Source organism: Saccoglossus kowalevskii, chromosome 11, assembly GCF_978046115.1.
Source record: "Saccoglossus kowalevskii chromosome 11, keSacKowa6.1, whole genome shotgun sequence".
Taxonomy (NCBI): Eukaryota; Metazoa; Hemichordata; class Enteropneusta; family Harrimaniidae; genus Saccoglossus; species Saccoglossus kowalevskii.
The window spans coordinates 21,961,821-21,985,397 of NC_140651.1; the positions used below are offsets into that span (position 1 = coordinate 21,961,821).

Consider the following 23,577-nt stretch of genomic DNA (forward strand, 5'->3'; position numbering starts at 1 on the left):
AAATTCATAAATCAATGCTTGAAAACCACCAACTTGATTGCTTTGATGATAAAGTAAATCACTCTCCTGAAAGCCTCCATGAATAGCAAAAACTGAATATAAAAAAATAGTGTTAGAAGACAATGTGTTTCACCACCAGACTTTTTCGGCAAAAGTTTTCTGCACTTTTTCTTATATTCTTCAATATTTCTGGAAATGAACCCTAATTTTGGAGCCAACAGACAATATTTTCAGTTTTTAATCGAACAAGCACATTATAAACACGACTAATTTGTGATGAAAAAAAGGGAACTGGTGGTGTAAAGGTTAAAGGTTATTGTACAGCATGTGTTCGAATTTTGTGTGAATAAATAATTTATTTTACATGCCTTGCGTACATTGTATGCCGCACATTGACCACTTTCCTTCAATTGATCTTTTCTTATATTTTAAGTGGTTCCCAAGTGCTGCCTCTAGTCCTAAGGATGTGATAATCATTGTTGATTCCAATCATGAAGAACAGTCATCCCTGATGCGAGAAGCGATCAGAAGTCTCATTTACACATTCACACGCTATGACTATGCGAACATTATAACCGGTGGAACGAAACTCTATAATGGCCTGGTGAAAACAACCCAAGACTTGAGAAGCGAAATGTTGAACTTCACTGAACATATCTCGGTTGTGCATACCAGAAACGTGATTGGTTCCTTTGAGAGAGCAAAATCTGCTTGGATACATTCGAAAAACGTCGGCAACTCATCAAACTGTGTAGAAGCTGTCTTGTTTTTAACTGACTCGATTTTACCTGATGACTACTTATCTGAGATCAAAAAGATTTCAGAAAACGGGGATGTGTTTCGTGTCTTTACATACTCTTTTGGCAGATTAGCCGACCAGTCCAATGCGTGGAATCTTGCATGTCAGAACCAAGGAGCATGGACGCACATAGAGACGCTGTACGATATTTGGGATCTCATTAGCGATTATTATAATTACTTCAGCAGTTATGAACAGACCTCATTAGTAATATGGTCAGAGGTTTACGAAGACAGGTAAGATCCAGACTACAGTAATTCTAGTGATTATTTTTTTACAAAATGACTGATGTCATCTTTAATTAGAAGAACGAGGGTGTCATCACCTGTGCATGCGCATGTGTGGCAGATGGCCATAGTGTGTCATTGTTTACAAACAAGCATCTACCGTACTCATCAGTCTTTGCTGTCATTATCGTCACTTAGGCCTCAAATCCCACTCGCTCTTTAAGCACCAAAGTCATTTTTCATTATCGTTCATAAAATAAAATATTTTGATCAAATTTTGATCAAGACTTGTAGATAATGTATCTATTATTATTATATCTATATCTATATCTAAGATTATATCTATTTGGTTTTAAATGATTCAAAAAACTATAGAAACAGTACCTGTTGCAAGCATTTAAACTTATTCGCTAGATGCATCTGGTAAGGTAGCTTCTAGGTATGAAAGTTTTACTTATTGCAGTTTTTCACACTTAATGTATCCATTGAAACTGATGGCATTCTGAGTAAAAAGCAATGTTTTCTACACCCGTTGTACACACAGGATGGCTCCAAAATCGAAAGCGTGTAATTTTCAGTTCATCTTGCGCATTGTTTTGATGCTACTAGGCCACTATTACGTTTGGTTGTAGTGTTTTTGCATTTGATGTCACGCATAACACAGGATCTCAGTTAAAGGGGAACCACTCAATCCCATGGATTGCACCACGTGTTCATGGGTAATTAACTCCGTCTCTGGCCACTATAAAGTAAATGAATGCTTATTATGCTCGCTCACTCAAACTGTGATTGACAGGCATTTTGCATACATTAGCCGTCACTTGTTGCGACACGTTTCAACCGAAAACAACTTTTATACATCAAAAGCCCAACCAGATCAGTTTATCACTAGCGTACATATTCATGCCGTGTAGAAATGTATTTGGAATCATGGCTTGATCTCTAAACATCGTAAATGGCACATTTCCCAGAGCTCCCGCCACGATGTGAGTAGCTTGGTTCGAACTAGAATACTATTTGCTGTGGCCATCTTGCCCCTATTTATAGTATCAGTTCCCCTTTAACACAAATTTGTAGGTATGAAAGTAATGGCTTTGAATGATGTTAATAAAATATTTTCTTTGTATACAGATATGGTTTAGGATCTGTGTTATCAGGATGTCTACCAGTATATGACATACAAACTAAACATATTACATTACTTGGTGTGGTATGTGTTGATATCTTGCAAGAAACATTAGACAGTTATCCTGATGGTAAAAAGGTTAGTAAACAGGGTTTTTCTAGAAAAAAAAAACTGCAAGAGGGAGCACTGCAATTCAGTGGCACCACCAAGTGGGGGAGATGGGGTTCTCCCTACCAGGATGTTAAAATGGAGCTTTCTATGGCTGCCTTTGGGCCAAAATTACTATCAGACAGGTCACAGTTGAAGACTGTGGCCTCATGTGATCCCTGGTCATTTAGAATTTTATGGTTGCCAGATAATCTGCTCCCCAGGTTAAGGGGCACATGGCCATGGCATAAGGGCGCTGCGCCCCGGTTTCCTTGTTTAAAAAAATCCCTTAGTAAATATTTATAAATATTTAGGTTTATAAATACTGTATTATGTACATATGCCTTAGCTGACTTAAGTATACTGTATGTTGTAAGGTCATAATAATGTGGTTATTAATAAAATAAAATAATAATGTGGTTATTATGTATGTAGGTTTTTGATTCCATGATGGGTGGTGAACGACGATGTCCAGCTGTACAGTTGACTGAAGATCAAATTGAAGAACTGAGAATGGGATCTACGAAATGTGACAGACATGAGTTCAATGATACTAAAGGAATGCAAAGATATACGGAGGATTCTTTGCGACGATTGGCTGCCTCAGCACAAAGTATTTACGAACAAATTACTGAGACTGGGAGCTCGGGTAATTATTGTCCATTTGACACTGAAATCCATGAAGTATGCAGGAGTGATCCGCCCATGGGGACTACTCGACCGGAAGTTCCATATCCGCAGAAGATAATCGGAGAGTCCACTGTTCTGCTGGTGGCCGAAGACAGCGCAAAACTACAAGGGGATTACAAGAATTTGTTGCTGCCTAATAAACTGTACTCATCAATGTGCATGTCGCAGAGTTTTGTTGAGAGCTGGAATAAGTATGCACAGATTGCGTATCACTATTTTGTTGGACAGAAACCGGATTCCAGTTATGCTAGGGTGTTTCCAGATGTTATATTTGGACAAGATACTGATGCGTGTAATAAGAGAGATGAACTCGTCAAAAGATTGCAAAAAGAGGTTCGTGAATTATTTGGTACTAGCCTTATACTCCAATAAACCATTTACACATGTACAGTATCAAATCCCTTTATAATTCAGGGTTACATGTAGTCCTGTTATCCCCACTTACTGTGAAATACTTTATTTTAGCTTGGAATAAATTTTCGCTCTTTTTGCTGTAGGAATGATTCAGTGAAAATAAAATCCAGCGAATATACCTTTTTACTATATTTCGCATTCAACTCTTCAGAAATCAGTGAAAAATAAATTCCATACAAAACACCCCAAAACACTTTTCAGCGAAAATTAATTCCAGCTAAAATAAAGTATTTTACAGTATTTGCTGGTTTTTATTTTCACTCAATCATCCCTTCATGAAAAGAGCAAAAATGAATTCTAAGCAAAAATAAAATTTTATTTTTACCTTGAATTTGACGACTGACATTTTCACACAATGGTGACTACAAATACCATACATGTAGCTTAGGATGCCAGTTATGTCTGAAACAATAATTTATGTAGCCATTATTGTGTTAACTTCACATATCGTATCATTAATTGGTTACTATGAGTTACCACACTCCATACTATTTGTGTAACTATGGTGATTTGTACTTATTAAGCTGAATGCCATTCCAGAAAAAAACTTGTAATTCACTAATCATTGTTTTGTTTATTTGTTCTCTCAGACTGACCTGACCTCAAGATTGAACTCTAAAAATGTCATGATTGTTCTTCAGTACGAAGATGAATCCTCGCTGAGTTTAATGAAAAACACCATACACGCCATCGCTGATGATTTAACACCCATGGATCAAATCGGCATGGTTACCTCTGCTGGCACTCACCATGACAGCCAGATGGAGCTTTTCACACGGGAAAACGAGATGCAGTTTTTGAATTTTATTGACGACATGATGTACTCTGAACCAATACGAGATATCAGAGATACAGTGGAGGAAGGATTCACTGTATTAAAAGCAAACAAACATGGCTGCTCATTTGCCCTCATTATTCTTACTGATACTTTGCTGAAACAAGGTCTCGTACAAACTGTTGAAGAGCAAAACAAAAATTTTAATTCCACTGTGTTTGTATACCTATATGGATATGCTGCAACTGACATGTACGCAAGAGATGTTGCCATAGAAACAGCTTGTACAAATGCAGGTGCATGGGACATCATGCCTTCAGAAGTGTTGGCGGCAGACAGGGTGAAGAATTACCTCAAATTTCTTCCAACGTAAGTATGCAACAGTTCTTGAACTTCATTGAGAATTGTTTGACTTTTAAGAGCAAAATAATTGAGGAATTCTCACTGGTGGTGATTTTGTACCCCCTGGAAAGTACCAATTTGTGTGTCATGCATAGGGCATATTCTAAGTGTGTTGGATACAGCGGTGATCAGTGTTCACTATAATTCATACTATGTTTTACTAAGAACGCTATGCACAAATGCATAGATAATTAATACAAGTACAGTAATCTGTTTGTTAACGTAAACCATTACACCAAAATATGTATTATATCTTAATAGTGGTAGAAGTGTGATGTATTTGATGTTGTTTTTTTGTATTTATCACTTTTTCATTTGGAGTTTGTTTTAAAAGTTAGATTTTTTGGATGCTTAACTTACATAACAATTTCTTCTCAAAAAAGAATAACTACAAATAGTTTCTTGTCTCTATGTTTGTTATCTAGGGTGTTTTTTTTTCTTTTGAAGTTTATGTATTAGAGTATTCATAATATTCATTGTTTCATTCAAATGTTTCTTACAAGTTAATGTTCAAGTCCCTTTATTTGTGTCTTGAATGTTATCTACATATTTTTCCATCTCTTGTTGTGGTATCTTGTTCAATTGTGTTGGTACATGTATAAGTACATTTCCTGTGAAGCATTGCATGAAAGAAGTGCAAACATTGAAAATATTAGTTGTTTATACAATCCTTTCTTCAGTGGGCATAGAAATAAAAGTGTGACAAAAATATTTCAAAATGTACAAGTTACAAAAATGTATTGACATGGTCATTGACACCAATAAAACAAGTTTGTCTGCTGAGCGCTAAATATGTTTCAGATGCAAAGTGACCTGTTAGCTTTGTTGTTAACCTGACTTTATTTTCTTCTGTAGAAATCTTAACTCGGTCATTCTGCCAGTCTGGTTTGAGTCACAGTATGACCTCTTGATGCCAGATGTCTCTTCTAATGCTATGGTTTCCTGTATGCCAATTCTTAGTGGCTCAGCTTTACTGGGGACGCTCTGTGATTATATCGCCATGGAAACAATTGAGCAGTTCAGTGACAGCTCAGAGGTAGGGGAATTAATGTAGATACTATCGTATTACTGCCTCCATGTATTAGTAGTGTCTCCTGTCACCAGGTATTAGTACTGTCAACAGATATTAGTACTGTCACCAGGTATTAGTATTATCTCCAGATATTAGTACTGTCACCAGGTATTAGTACTGTCACCAGGTATTAGTACTGTCACCAGATATTAGTACTGTCACCAGATATTAGTACTGTCACCAGGTATTAGTACTGTCACCAGGTATTAGTACTGTCACCAGATATTAGTACTGTCACCAGGCATTGTACTGTCACCAGATATTAGTACTGTCACCAGGTATTAGTACTGTCACCAGATATTACTGTCACCAGATATTAGTACTGTCACCAGGTATTAGTACTGTCACCAGGTATTAGTACTGTCACCAGGTATTAGTACTGTCACCAGGTATTGTACTGTCACCAGGTATTAGTACTGTCACCAGGTATTAGTACTGTCACCAGATATAAGTACTGTCACCAGATATTACTGTCACCAGATATTAGTACTGTCACCAGGTATTAGTACTGTCACCAGGTATTAGTACTGTCACCAGGTATTAGTACTGTCACCAGGTATTGTACTGTCACCAGGTATTAGTACTGTCACCAGATATTAGTACTGTCACCAGGTATTAGTACTGTCACCAGATATAAGTACTGTCACCAGGTATTAGTATTGTCACCAAGTATTAGTACTGTCACCAGGTATTAGTACTGTCACCAGGTATTAGTACTGTCACCAGGTATTAGTACTGTCACCAGGTATTAGTACTGTCACCAGGTATTAGTAATATCTCCAGATAATGTCAGAGATAGTTAAGGGTACAAATGAATATTGAATGATACCACATAAATTTGTATCATCTTAATTATTATTTACTAGACAAACAAACAGTAAACATGATTGATGACAGGTTTGTATCATAGTGATAGTGGGGCTAGTGTTGAAATGTTTGTTTTGATATTAGAAAAATAAATATAAATAAAATATACTTTCAATACTTAATATATGCGTTTTTGATTAAATGCATTGCAGGAGAGTGTCGGTTGTCAATTTATATAATTTGGCATGCCAGAACACTGCAAATCTGTTAAAGAACAGAAAACAGCGTGTCAGACTAGCAACTGTGTTCTAACATTCGATTGTAGAATCGAGAATATTGGTCTCAACATATGTATTATGGAAACTGTTCACAATATACGTGATATTTTATGTTTTCTGTACGCCAAATTTCAGGTGCTTGTGTCATTACGAAATAATACAACTACGTGCATGAGGGTGTATTTAACCGAGGATGAGCTTAATGATATCAGAAGAGTGGGTGCCAAATGTAAAACTCCAGAACCAAAAGGTAAGTATATGCACCGCTATATATAGAACACTGTCTGTTGTTTGTATAATGTTTACAATATGTTCAAGCTTTGTGCTGGAAAGTGTCTTTATCACAAACTATGTGTTCATCAAATGACAGCTGTCAATTTTCATATTCGTATCGTAATGTCAATAAATTCTCACTTACATGTTAGGCATTGACCACTAGAAATGTTTTGCTCACATTTTATAATCACAAAATATCTAATTTATTAACAAATTTGAAAGTGTAAATTTGAGTTTGAGTGTAAAGGAATCATTTCACATGACTAGGTTCTTGTCTATTATATATTTGACTCCCTTGTGTGAAGCACAAAAGGGAGTCTTTGCAGGTACCATGTCTGTATGTCACTTTTTTTGTTCCACCGTTATCTCAAGAACCACTAATCAAATTTTGATGAAACTTGGTAAATAGATGCTCCTGGATAATGCGCAGAGTTGATTAGGTTTTGAAAAAAACCATGAATATTAATTACCTAATTTACATAATAATTAGCAGATTTTTAGCTGTTCTATGACTGTTCTACTGATATCTGAAGAACCACTCATTGGATTTTGATGAAACTTGGCACAGGGATGCTCTGAACAAATGCGCAGATTTGATTAGTTTTGGGTAAAAATCTGTTTATATTAATTACCTATTTTGCATAATGATTAATCAATTTTCAGCGTTTCCACTGATATCTCAAGTACTAATCATAACATTTCAATAAAACTTGGTACTTAGATGTCATATGACACTTCACAGACCTGATCGTTTTTAGGGTAATATCAGTACATATTAACTACCTAATTTGCATAATTAATTAATTTTCAGCCTTTGATATTTCAAGTAGTAATGATCACATTTTAATGAAACCTGGTACATAGCTACTTGAGGACTGTGCAGAGACTTAATTAGTTTTTGGGTAAATATTTGTGCATATTAATCACCTTATTAGCATAATTAGTTAATTTTTTGCTGTGGCACTGATGTCTAAAGAACCACTCATTGGATTTTAATAACACTTTTAAAGAGTACTCATCATCACATTTCAATGAACCTAGGAATATACACCATATTAGTTTTTGGTAAATATTTATGCTTCTTAATCACCTAATTAACATAATTAATTAATACTGGTATCTCAAGTACTGATCATCACATTTGAATAAAATTTGGTACATAAATGCTTTAGGACAATAGACAGCCTGATTAATTTTGGGTTAAAATCTGTTCATATTAATTCTCTAATTAGCATAATAATTAATAATTTTTTGGTTCTAATCACATTTCAATGAAGCTTGGTACATTACGCAGATCTTATTACTTTTACATTGTGCAGACCTTATTAGTTTTACACTTAAATCTGTTCATATTAGTTACCTTAAATGCATAAGCTTTTCCATCAATATCTCAAGTTCAAGTAATTTTGAATTAATTTTTAATGTGTCTCCAATACTCTCAGCACATGGGAGTTCTTTCTAAGCTTTCTTTGATTTTATGCATGTTTTCAATATATTAAATTTTCTTTCATTTTTAATAGTACTTACAGCTGGTGGTATTGTTGGTATCGTGTTAATGGTTGTGGGAGTTGTTGCATTGGTAGTGGTTATTGTTTATATCTGTATCAAAAAACGGACGTATGACAAAATATACTACTTCTTCAAATCACCACTCAGGTTAGTCAATATGCAAATTATATGTAAATTAGTTATTCTTTTACCAGTATGGATTCTCTTGCAAGTATGTATTTATTGCATATGTGACCTGGTCTGGTCTGCTTTGATAATTACTTATGTTCGCTTCTCTGAATCTGTCTCTGATATGTAACTTGAAGGTGCTGTGCAATTTGTAGGGGATATGCATATGCCAGATGATCAGCTAAATCTATATTTTATGTGTAGATATTTGTAGTTTTGTCTTGGCATAATATTTAGGGAATGTCTGTGTAATTGTTCAAATGTTGTATATATTTAGTTGTTTATTTTTTTAATATGTTGTAGGATACTTGTCATTTTTGAAGTGGGTACACATAGGACATTTATGCATAATTAATGAGCATGTTTTTTTTTTATTTGAGCTCTCTTGATAGATTTGTGTAGGTCTTTCTTGAGATTATGATTATGATTGTATGACGTGAACATGGAGGTGGGACATTGTGAATGTTGTTAGATTGTCATCATACTTTAAATGATTTATTTCAGTGCCAATGTAACTAAGTCGTGCACAATCTGATTGAAATCATTTCATATTTCATTCTAATTTTTTATTTATTTTTTTTTGAGGTTTTGGGAACCAAAAAAATAAATAAAAACTAACTGTATAAATAACAAATGTGTGAAATAAAAAAACTTTACAATATATAAAAAAATTTAAAAGTGCATACTTTATTGAAGTAATAAGATAAATGTACAAGTGTTTTTTTGTTGTTTTTTTACAAAAAAATGCATCTTCTAACAAATCACCATGAAATATGTTTCAATACTGCATACATCCATCAGTGACATAGAAATACTGTCCTGCACAATAATAACCTATTAATGATTCAGAAAACATATTATGTAATAATGGTTATTATAACAAATTGATGAAATAAAATCTAGTAATGGTATTAAGACATGCTGATATAACCATCTAACTTGGGAAAATGTTTACTCATTAAAAATACTTGTGTAAATAGTTTTGAAGACATACATATACAGACCAACAACAGGTTAAAACATCTAGTAATTGTTCAGATAATATATTATCTCTAGTAAAAATCATCTAGTTATGGTTTCTTATGAGACAAATTTGCTAGTATAGCATATAAAACATTATGAAACACAATCTAGTAATGAATTTTTAGGAGACTGGTCAAAATAACCATTTATTAGAATAGAAGACAGACAACTGGTAAATAACCATCTAGTAATGATGTAGAAGATGTACTGGTAAATTACCATCTAGTAATGATGTAGAAGACATACTAGTAAATTACCATCTAGTAATGATGTAGAAGACATACTGGTAAATTACCATCTAGTAATGATGTAGAAGACATACTGGTAAATTACCATCTAGTAATGATGTAGACGACATACTTGTAAATTACCATCTAGTAATGATGTAGAAGACGTACTGGTAAATTACCATCTAGTAATGGTGTAGAAGACATACTGGTAAATTACCATCTAGTAATGGTGTAGAAGACATACTGGTAAATTACCATCTAGTAATGATGTAGAAGACATACTGGTAAATTACCATCTAGTAATGATGTAGAAGACATACTGGTAAATTACCATCTAGTAATGATGTAGAAGACATACTGGTAAATTACCATCTAGTAATGATGTAGAAGACATACTGGTAAATTACCATCTAGTAATGATGTGGAAGACATACTGGTAAATTACCATCTAGTAATGATGTAGAAGACATACTGGTAAATTACCATCTTGTAATGATGTAGAAGACATACTGGTAAATTACCATCTAGTAATGATGTAGAAGACATACTGGTAAATAACCATCTAGTAATGATGTAGAAGACATACTGGTAAATTACCATCTAGTAATGATGTAGAAGACATACTGGTAAATTACCATCTAGTAATGATGTAGAAGACATACTGGTAAATTACCATCTAGTAATGATGTAGAAGACATACTGGTAAATTACCATCTAGTAATGATGTAGAAGACATACTGGTAAATAACCATCTAGTAATGATGTAGAAGACATACTGGTAAATTACCATCTAGTAATGGTGTAGAAGACATACTGGTAAATTACCATCTAGTAATGGTGTAGAAGACATACTGGTAAATTACCATCTAGTAATGATGTAGAAGACATACTGGTAAATTACCATCTAGTAATGATGTAGAAGACATACCGGTAAATTACCATCTAGTAATGATGTAGAAGACATACCGGTAAATTACCATCTAGTAGTGATGTAGAAGACATACTGGTAAATTACCATCAAGTAATGATGTAGAAGACATACTAGTAAATTACCATCTAGTAATGATGTAGAAGACGTACTGGTAAATTACCATCTAGCAATGATGTAGAAGACATACTGGTAAATTACCATCTAGTAATGATGTAGAAGACATACCGGTAAATTACCATCTAGCAATGATGTAGAAGACATACTGGTAAATTACCATCTAGTAATGATGTAGAAGACATACCGGTAAATTACCATCTAGTAATGATGTAGAAGACATACCAGTAAATTACCATCTAGTAGTGATGTAGGAGACATACCGGTAAATTACCATCTAGTAATGATGTAGAAGACATACTGGTAAATTACCATCTAGTAATGATGTAGAAGACATACTGGTAAATAACCATCTAGTAATGATGTAGAAGACATACTGGTAAATTACCATCTAGTAATGATGTAGAAGACATACTGGTAAATTACCATCTAGTAATGATGTAGAAGACATACTGGTAAATTACCATCTAGTAATGATGTAGAAGACATACTGGTAAATTACCATCTAGTAATGATGTGGAAGACATACTGGTAAATTACCATCTAGTAATGATGTAGAAGACATACTGGTAAATTACCATCTTGTAATGATGTAGAAGACATACTGCTAAATTACCATCTAGTAATGATGTAGAAGACATACTGGTAAATAACCATCTAGTAATGATGTAGAAGACATACTGGTAAATTACCATCTAGTAATGATGTAGAAGACATACTGGTAAATTACCATCTAGTAATGATGTAGAAGACATACTGGTAAATTACCATCTAGTAATGATGTAGAAGACATACTGGTAAATTACCATCTAGTAATGATGTAGAAGACATACTGGTAAATAACCATCTAGTAATGATGTAGAAGACATACTGGTAAATTACCATCTAGTAATGGTGTAGAAGACATACTGGTAAATTACCATCTAGTAATGGTGTAGAAGACATACTGGTAAATTACCATCTAGTAATGATGTAGAAGACATACTGGTAAATTACCATCTAGTAATGATGTAGAAGACATACTGGTAAATTACCATCTAGTAATGATGTAGAAGACATACCGGTAAATTACTATCTAGTAATGATGTAGAAGACATACCGGTAAATTACCATCTAGTAGTGATGTAGAAGACATACTGGTAAATTACCATCAAGTAATGATGTAGAAGACATGCTAGTAAATTACCATCTAGTAATGATGTAGAAGACGTACTGGTAAATTACCATCTAGCAATGATGTAGAAGACATACTGGTAAATTACCATCTAGTAATGATGTAGAAGACATACCGGTAAATTACCATCTAGCAATGATGTAGAAGACATACTGGTAAATTACCATCTAGTAATGATGTAGAAGACATACCGGTAAATTACCATCTAGTAATGATGTAGAAGACATACCAGTAAATTACCATCTAGTAGTGATGTAGAAGACATACCGGTAAATTACCATCTAGTAATGATGTAGAAGACATACTGGTAAATTACCATCTAGTAATGATGTAGAAGACATACTGGTAAATAACCATCTAGTAATGATGTAGAAGACATACTGGTAAATTACCATCTAGTAATGATGTAGAAGACATACTGGTAAATTACCATCTAGTAATGATGTAGAAGACATACTGGTAAATTACCATCTAGTAATGATGTAGAAGACATACTGGTAAATTACCATCTAGTAATGATGTGGAAGACATACTGGTAAATTACCATCTAGTAATGATGTAGAAGACATACTGGTAAATTACCATCTTGTAATGATGTAGAAGACATACTGGTAAATTACCATCTAGTAATGATGTAGAAGACATACTGGTAAATAACCATCTAGTAATGATGTAGAAGACATACTGGTAAATTACCATCTAGTAATGATGTAGAAGACATACTGGTAAATTACCATCTAGTAATGATGTAGAAGACATACTGGTAAATTACCATCTAGTAATGATGTAGAAGACATACTGGTAAATTACCATCTAGTAATGATGTAGAAGACATACTGGTAAATAACCATCTAGTAATGATGTAGAAGACATACTGGTAAATTACCATCTAGTAATGGTGTAGAAGACATACTGGTAAATTACCATCTAGTAATGGTGTAGAAGACATACTGGTAAATTACCATCTAGTAATGATGTAGAAGACATACTGGTAAATTACCATCTAGTAATGATGTAGAAGACATACCGGTAAATTACCATCTAGTAATGATGTAGAAGACATACCGGTAAATTACCATCTAGTAGTGATGTAGAAGACATACTGGTAAATTACCATCAAGTAATGATGTAGAAGACATACTAGTAAATTACCATCTAGTAATGATGTAGAAGACGTACTGGTAAATTACCATCTAGCAATGATGTAGAAGACATACTGGTAAATTACCATCTAGTAATGATGTAGAAGACATACCGGTAAATTACCATCTAGCAATGATGTAGAAGACATACTGGTAAATTACTATCTAGTAATGATGTAGAAGACATACCGGTAAATTACCATCTAGTAATGATGTAGAAGACATACCAGTAAATTACCATCTAGTAGTGATGTAGAAGACATACCGGTAAATTACCATCTAGTAATGATGTAGAAGACATACTGGTAAATTACCATCTAGTAATGATGTAGAAGACATACTGGTAAATTACCATCTAGTAATGATGTAGAAGACATACTGGTAAATTACCATCTAGTAATGATGTAGAAGACATACTGGTAAATTACCATCTAGTAATGATGTAGAAGACATACTGGTAAATAACCATCTAGTAATGATGTAGAAGACATACTGGTAAATTACCATCTAGTAATGGTGTAGAAGACATACTGGTAAATTACCATCTAGTAATGGTGTAGAAGACATACTGGTAAATTACCATCTAGTAATGATGTAGAAGACATACTGGTAAATTACCATCTAGTAATGATGTAGAAGACATACTGGTAAATTACCATCTAGTAATGATGTAGAAGACATACCGGTAAATTACCATCTAGTAGTGATGTAGAAGACATACTGGTAAATTACCATCAAGTAATGATGTAGAAGACATACTAGTAAATTACCATCTAGTAATGATGTAGAAGACGTACTAGTAAATTACCATCTAGCAATGATGTAGAAGACATACTGGTAAATTACCATCTAGTAATGATGTAGAAGACATACCGGTAAATTACCATCTAGTAATGATGTAGAAGACATACCAGTAAATTACCATCTAGTAGTGATGTAGAAGACATACCGGTAAATTACCATCTAGTAATGATGTAGAAGACATACTAGTAAATTACCATCTAGTAATGATGTAGAAGACGTACTAGTAAATTATCATCTAGCAATGATGTAGAAGACATACTAGTAAATTACCATCTAGTAATGATGTAGAAGACATACTGGTAAATTACCATCTAGTAATGATGTAGAAGACATACTGGTAAATAACCATCTAGTAATGATGTAGAAGACATACTGGTAAATTACCATCTAGTAATGGTGTAGAAGACATACTGGTAAATTACCATCTAGTAATGATGTAGAAGACATACTGGTAAATTACCATCTAGTAATGATGTAGAAGACATACTGGTAAATTACCATCTAGTAATGGTGTAGAAGACATACTGGTAAATTACCATCTAGTAATGATGTAGAAGACATACTGGTAAATTACCATCAAGTAATGATGTAGAAGACATACTAGTAAATTACCATCTAGTAATGATGTAGAAGACGTACTAGTAAATTACCATCTAGCAATGATGTAGAAGACATACTAGTAAATTACCATCTAGCAATGATGTAGAAGACATACTAGTAAATTACCATCTAGTAATGATGTAGAAGACATACTAGTAAATTACCATCAAGTAATGATGTAGAAGACATACTAGTAAATTACCATCTAGTAATGATGTAGAAGACGTACTAGTAAATTACCATCTAGCAATGATGTAGAAGACATACTAGTAAATTACCATCTAGCAATGATGTAGAAGACATACTAGTAAATTACCATCTGGGAAAGCTGGCAATGTGATAAGAGAATGCTGAGAAAACGTCTATTTAATATATGGCAGAGAGGACATATTTGAAAATACTTGCATGAATCACTCAATTGAAAACATAAAGGCTTTCTAGGCACACTGAAAAAATCATCTTCTGTTTTTTTTTTATTTTTAATATTGTTTCTTCACTGGCAATACTTTGCACATTTGATTTTCTGCCGGTTTCCACCTGTACATTATCAGAATTTAATCTGGTGAGGGCCTGTGGTAAACCCAATCTGGGCGGTGCTAAGGTAAAAATGTTTCTTTCTTGGTGAGTGCACATAATTCACAGCATGGTTTATTTTCAAACAGGAAGGACAGTCCTCAACCATCATCAGCCGACCAATCAGATCATCTTCTCTCATGCTTTGAAAAGGCTACATCATGGCAGTACGAGACCGCTCTCTAGCATATATTTTTTTATAATGTACATAACTATTTTTATAAGTAATTCTGATGATATTTACAATTAATGGAAAAAATATTTACACGGATGCAATCAATACATTAGCAACATACAATGTCTTCAGACTGCTAAAACACAAAGTAAGTAGACATTTTGTTTTGTAAATTATGCATAAATTAACTTTAATCACAGGTGTTGAGGGACTGTAGCTTAATAGATCATTAAACATGCATAAATTACCTTTCATCTTTTGCTAAGTAAGTAGTACATTACATGATTTTGCATACATGGAGTGTTTCTCAAATTGTAAAACATTTTGTATAAACATTATTATAATAATTAAGAATAAAAAGTATATTTTTGTTAGTTTAACTAGACTTGAGTGGATAATATCTTTTGCAAGTTTCATTTAAAATATAATTAACTTGAAATTCTTACAATCTTAATTTCTCCTCTCAAGATGGAGTTTTTGAATTAGACAAATTGGCCATTAATATGAATGAAATTCAATTGTTTTTCGTTTTGCTACTCGTTTTGAAAAACCAGATCTGGTGTTTACACTGTTTTTGGTGGCAACATTGTCTTCATTAATCATCATTTGTTTACCATTGCACACTGTGTTGGCAACATTAAATTCATGAATTCATTCACAATGCTTTCAGCTTTACCATTTATGATCACAAAAACTATTAAGTTAACATTGCTGCAATAATGAACATGATGAGTGGTGAGTTTGTATGCGACCATTGATACAAAGTTCCTGATGTACAAAAAGTATGTTGAACAGTCTATACTAATCATATTATTTTTCTAATATACAAAATAATAATATAGCTTGCATATAAATACTTGAACAATTTAATTATAGTAATTATATGTTAATAAATATTCCATCTATTACTAATAACACCTAATAATAACAACACTAAATATGGAGTGGGTCATTCATTTGAAGGATATTAATTAATCCGACCTATTTTATCTCGCAATCAGTATGTCTTACATTTCAATATATCTCCAGTATTCAATTTATATATGACAGTTTATGCCTGTTCTCGTGTATCACAGCAAAAAACGAAATTTATAAATTGTTGTCAGTACACGTAACACAATAGAGGTAGAAAATAGAACACCATAGGATTCTATGGCAGAGATATTATGTCATATCTTGAATTGTAGACTAGGTCCATAGGCTGAAAAATAATATGTTGGTAATGATGACAGGGTACTATTTGATGTCCTAAATTATTTAAAAAAATTGTGGGTTTTATAAAGTGTGAACAAAAAGCTATTTTTCCTTAATATAGCGTTATGAAATATTGTTCTAAAATAGTGATTTTTGAAAAGTATTAGGACAAGTTTCTCAGAAAACGTTACTGTAACACAAACAAGAATGCTGTTTTATTATGCTATGGGACAATAGCTCTATAAGTGTACTCGTACATCAGAGACCAATAAACATCGTCATGCGATTTATGACCAAATTTCTCAAAAACTAGGAGTGGGCTTTCACCTTAATACAAGAATTGTATGTATTTCCCACCAACATATTTTCTTGTTGTATGAATGGGGTGACCACCCACTACCAGGGCTTTCTTATGACGTGTATGATCCCCATGCATTAGTCAACGATTCTTACACTTTATGATAGCAATTACTTTGGCACGTAAACAACTGGACATGGTTCATGCTATGCAGCTTAGCCGGTGCTTAAATACATCATTACCCAGCATTCCCATTATACACATTGCATCAAAAAGGACTTGCATGCCTACTACACTCTGTTCTGCATCTCTAAACCATTATCTATGCTGCACTGTGTTGTTTGTGTGAACTACATATTCATGCATCCCAGTATAACATGTGCTGTACACTAGTTGACAACAGCAATGCGGAATTGAGAATCACAAGTAGAGCCATTATTGTAACACTTTAGGTGAAACTTAATAATCATACATGTGGAACAATATTTGTTCTGTTTAGTAGTGCTTGCGCTAATGTGAGTATTAGAAGTGTGTCTATGTTCAGAATATCTCATTTTTCAATGATATACCATACAGTAACCAGTTTGCACGAAATCTCATTAGTATGTATTTGTAATTAGGTGTACTCTGCAAACATATATATATATCAATATATATGTATATATCTATATATATATATATATTGATTTATGCTTATATAAGGGGTATCGTGTGTTAGTTTTGTGATGTGAATTGAATTGATGCCTCTTGTTTCGGAGCTTTATATCTCAGGGTTAAACTATTTATTTTCCAGATTGTCCAGTTACCCTTCTAGCAATAGAGATTATGTGGATGGTTCATTTCTATTGGTATCTGAGGATGAAGACAGGTACTGAATGGTTTCTATGGTGATTGCAGTACAGTTTAATACTTATTCAAATTACTACAAATTGTTGCGAAATTGTGAAACCATGTTGATAATTATCATCTCAAATATGATTGGTCATATCAGTCACATGACCATTTAATTAATATGCAAATAGAGATAGCTATGCAAATTATGTTTGCATGAGGTAGAAAATCAAATATATTTTTTTCATTTTGGGATTGCTGTAATTGATTTGAGATTGAGTTATATTGGAATGGATTGTTATGGCTAACGTCAACCAGCATAGTGTCACATGATCTTATGACATTTTCTGTTTCGAAAGTATGTGTAGCCAATAGCAAATCTATGTTGATTTTGTTAAAAATTAGTATGAAAATAACTGAAAAACACATAAAAATGTTGCACCAGCGTTTTTGAAGGAAAATGATCAACAAATTTTAAAGAAAAGCAAATCAGAGAATGTATGGTTTGTCCAGCAAATTTGTATCAATTCAAAACACTTCCAAAACTAAAAGAACTGGAAATAATTACTCCTCCTGTTACAACTCTAGTACAGTGTATCAATTACCTTGATAATAACACAAAATATTGTAATAGAAAATAATAATACCAATTAGTTGCATGATAAAAAAGAATTTCTGTACTACCATTACACATTGTTCCCACTTTTAGAATTGACTCGATCATTCATCCTTTTGCAATTTAGTTGTTACACATCTTGTTAGCACTATCTTGCTGAATACAATGTTTACATTTCTAATATCTTCCACAACCTCAATGTACATATAAATTTAAAGCAAAAACAAATTCAGGATTCCATAAATTGCTTTATAGAAGTTTGAAATAGGATTGTAGGGAAGTATACAAATGTAAATTTGGTATTACAGGCCAGCAATAGCTATTATGGCCAACATTTTTGTGCACTACTTTCCTGGCCCATTAATTCACTTAGTTGTTTAATTGATGTTTTTTTTTAAATTTAAAATTTGTTTTCATTAAAACAAGTTTTTGTCGCTTGTTTAATAAAATAAGAGCATTTAGAACTGCTAACTTCTTGGTGCTCTGATCACTAGAGAACACCAAATAAGCATCAATATAATGTGAACTGCAGTCCTTTTGGGGTAATAGAAATATAGTTTGTTTTACTTTAGGGTTAGTAATTTTTAGCTCCGCTGTCGACTTTGTCGAGCATAGCTTATCATATGAGTGATTGTCCGTCGTCGTCCGTGTAAATGTTTTACTTTTTCGACTTCTTCTTGAAAACTACAAGCCTGAATGCTTTGATACTTGGTGTATATGTACCTTGGGTAGGCCTCTCTTAGATTTGTTCATTTCATGATGATATCTTCAATTCTCTAATTTTGGTGAATATTTGTTGTCATTTTTGGTAAAAAGTGATATTTTCGACTTCATGGAAAAAAGCGCAAGTCCAATTGCTTTAATATTACATATATAGGTACTACATGTGGACCTCTTTCAGATTTCGTAGTGATATCTTCAATTACTTAATTTTGATGATTATTTTTTGTCATTTTTGGTGAAAAGTGATATTTTTGAATTCTTGTTGAAAACAGCAAGTCCCTTTCCTTGATACAAGACATATTGTTCATTTTTTAAATGATATCTTCTGTTCTTTAATTGAAATGTGCATTGCTAACAGTGGAGCTATCTCAATTTTTTTTAGAGTACTGGTAGTTTATATACTTGTGTCGCCAATCAGTTTGCATCTTGGGAGGTTGCAAAACAATCATGTGAACCTATTTACAAAAACATCATGCTTAATGTATTGGAAGCAAAGTCACACTATATAAGCTATTGTTTGGGGAGAGGTTTTTAATTAACAAATAAATTGTTGTGTACTAAAAGCTCACAATGCCAAAGATTTAGTCGAACTTTAAACTGATTAATGAAAATTTACAGATAATTTGTGGAGGTAGGGTTCCTTGGTGCTGTTTTTTTTTACTATAACGTATAGGAAAATTATTTTTGACTTTATTTATATACTCCTGGACTTTACTATACCAGATGCACAGAACATATCTTTTTATATTATTTTGATATTTTTTTTTACTCATTTAATAATATCTACCTGTACTCTTCATGCTATTGTTTTGTAAATATTGAATCAATCAAGCTAATTATAATTTATGTAAATTAATAAATTTATTCAAATCATATAGTGGTTCTGTCTTGCATATTGTGACATAAATTGTAAGTGAAAAGTTCTTTTAGAAAACGGGACCCGTACTGTGTGAATTAAAAGCACACATGTTTGTAACAACCCATTGCACATGTTTATTTTTAGACTGTCACTGGTTTGTGTTGCCAGCTTAATTTGAGATACATATATCCTATCTCCCCCTGTGACATAATGGTTATTGTGAAATACCTTAGAATTTGCTGAGCCCAGTGTTGTTGGCAATGAAAATAGATATGACATCATTCACCCAAGTCTCCTACTTTAAATTGGTAGAGCTTGGATAAAGAGTGGTTTATTCCACTACCAAAATTGGCATTCTCTATACACTGTCAGATTTCTTGTCAATTTGAAACAAATGCGGTATACGATAGAACACTGCAAAAATCTCAGGATAAAAATGATGATGTAACTGCACATACCAATGTTTCATACCTGTGGATAATGAATCAAGTTATCATTTCAATTGTGCATTACAATTGTGTGTACATGGTGAAAATATAAACAGGTTGATTAACAATTTCAACAATACAAATTTTTCCAACACCCAGCGGTCAATTAACACTGCAAGAATGTTATTATCTGCATATATATTGAGGCAGCTAGTAAAAGTTTGAAAAAAATTACCATAAAAGTATAAAAAAAACAAAATGGTACAGCAATGATCTTTCAGTTATGAAAAAACACATTCAAAAGCTGTCCAGTAAATTATGTTTGGACCGATTTAATAGAGAATTAAGATCTTAATGTTACAATCTAAAAAAAAGAGAGAATTCAAAAACAATATTTTAAATAAACTAGATAATTTGAGTAAATCAAACCCAAATGATTATTGGGACCTCATAAAAGAATTAAAATGTGATGAGAATGATACAAAAAGTGAAAACATTGAGAGCCAAAAATGGTTTAAACATTTCCAGAATTTAAATTCTCAAAAATCACAAAATAATATCAATGTAACCATGATTAATGAAAAAAATCATGGTAACAGTTTCCATATAGATATTCTGGATAATCCTATTTCACAGCTTGAAATTCACAATGCAATCAACATGTTAAAAAATGGCAAGACCCTGGGTATCGATAAAATTACAAATGAAATGATTAAGGCAGACAGGAACACACAAATAAAATCATTAGATAAACTTTTTAATTTGATATTATACCCTAACACCATGACACATTAAGTAAACTGTTTACACCCATTCTCAAACAGCGTTTAAGCAACTATCTCCTGGAGGAAAATTTAATAATCAAAAAGCAGATTGGATTCATGCCAAAATTTGGGACCCGCGATCACATTTTTGTGTTAAAACAGTTACTAACAAAATATACTACTGATGGAAAGTACCTGTTTGCATGCTTTATTGATTTCAAAAAGACCTTTGACTCCATCTGGCATGTGGGTATTTAACACAAGCTCAGAAACAATGGAATCACTGGTAAATTTTATAATATTATTAAAGCAATCTATACAATCTATACAAACTCTATTGGATGTGTGAAGGTTAAAAACGGCTTGACCAATACTTTCCCAAATGAGAAAGGCATCAGACAGGACGATGGGCTAAGTCCGCTGCTTTTTAATATATACTTAAATGATATTAAAAGTCATATAAATGCATCACACAATGACCCACCAATTTTTTAAATAATCAACTTCCATGTTTACTCTATGCAGATGACTTGCATTCAATACAATCTGGAGACAGGGGCTTTTCTATAAATTACTTAATAATGGTATAAATGGTAAAATCTATAACATCATTAAAAATATGTATCTAAATACAAAATGATGCATTCGTTTCAAAAATAAAATTACACCCATATTTGAAACGACCAAGGGTGTTAGGCAGAGTTGTGTCATTAGCCCAATGCTTTTTAACTTGTTTCTTAATGACTTAAATAATTCACTAGAAGATGAATCATTAGATCAAGTTACATTGAATAACTGTAAAATAAGTTCCCTACTCTATGCCGATGATCTAGTGTTAATATCTGAAACAAAAAACGGTCTACAAAATGCACTAAATAGTTTAGAGGTTTATTGTCATAAATGGAGACTCCAGGTAAATCTGACAAAAACAAAAGTTGTTATTTTTAGACGACTCGGGGGAACATTGAAAAAGACAAAAAAATGCTATTATAATGAACAAAATATAAGCCAGCCCGAGCAATGTATGCATTGAAACAGTTCCTACGACCAGAAACAAATTGTAGAACTTTCATCCATCTTTTTAAAAGGTATCCAATCAATATTATAGTATGGGTCTGAAATCAGGGGCCATGAAAGTCAAGATTACAACAAATGGGACAAAACAATAACAGAAAAAAACACAATTGAATTTTTACAAATAACTACTAGGATTGAACAAATTTGTGGCAAACATTGCATGCAGAGCTGAAGTAGGAGAATTCCCACTCTTAGTAGATATTCAGATCAATTTAATATAATACTGGACTCGTATCAGTAAACTACCAGGCAATACTAGTAATATCACAAAACAAGCATACCTTGAACAAAAGAAATTCAATTTACAATGGTACTCTTCAATACAAAAAATGATGAACAACATGATTTTTTTTCACGAGAACAACAAAATAATTCGTTAACAAAACATATACAGCAAATTGGCAAAGTTGTCAAACAAAAATACATAAATTTCTGGGGAAAAAATATAACTGAGAAAACAAAAATGAGAATTGAGATGTGTTGAATTTGAAACAAAGAATTTCGATGACAATTTCGGACTGGTAATCACAATTTAGCAATAGAAAAAGGGGGGCATATGCAACCAAAAATACCTACTGAAAATAGAATTTGCAAACAATGTACACAGAATAAAATAGAAGATGAACTGCACTTTGTTATGATATGTCCACAATACAAAGTAATACGTCAACAAATCATACAAGACATTACATTTCCACGAGAAACACAGGATGATCTCCAGAAATTTAATTTCTTGATGATGTAATAATAAAAAAGATTGGCAACTATATTCATCTGAAAAGTATGCACCAAATGACTTCATTTTAGTTGTATTTTTCAAAAATTTCTACATTCCGAGGGGGGCACACACACCCCCTGTCCCCCACACTTTTCAGAATGTATCGACGCCCCTGGTTAAATACACTATAGAGGTAGACAGTGGAACACTTTGTGGGGTAAATACAAAATAGAGGTAGACAATGGAACACTCTGTGTATTAAATACACAATAGAGGTAGACAATGGAACACTCTGTGTGTTAAATACACAATAGAGGTAGACAATGGAACACTCTGTGTGTTAAATACATAATAGATGGAGACAATGGAACACTCTGTGTGTTAAATACACAATAGAGGTAGACAATGGAACACTTTGTGTGTTAAATACACTATAGAGGTAGACAATGGAACACTCTGTGTGTTAAATACACAATAGAGGTAGACAATGGAACACTCTGTGTGTTAAATACACAATAGAGGTAGACAATGAAACACTGTGTGTTAAATACACAATAGAGGAAGACAATGGAACACTATTTCTGAGTTTATTCAATTAATAAAATCTATAGAA

At 32.8% G+C, this 23,577-nt stretch overlaps 1 protein-coding gene across 1 annotated transcript in view; it reads left to right on the forward strand.

The window, feature by feature from the left end:
- The window catches only part of LOC102808672 (uncharacterized), a 38,584-nt gene extending 23,117 nt beyond the window's left edge, over positions 1-15,467 (forward strand). The window contains exons 12-19 of the mRNA XM_085505271.1: positions 434-1,035; positions 2,158-2,290; positions 2,735-3,322; positions 3,994-4,547; positions 5,436-5,616; positions 6,873-6,987; positions 8,534-8,669; positions 15,371-15,467. Of these exons, the coding sequence (XP_085361397.1) occupies positions 434-1,035; positions 2,158-2,290; positions 2,735-3,322; positions 3,994-4,547; positions 5,436-5,616; positions 6,873-6,987; positions 8,534-8,669; positions 15,371-15,467 (2,406 nt within the window). The remainder of the gene's footprint in view (positions 1-433; positions 1,036-2,157; positions 2,291-2,734; positions 3,323-3,993; positions 4,548-5,435; positions 5,617-6,872; positions 6,988-8,533; positions 8,670-15,370) is intronic.
- Positions 15,468-23,577: the final 8,110 nt, after the last annotated feature.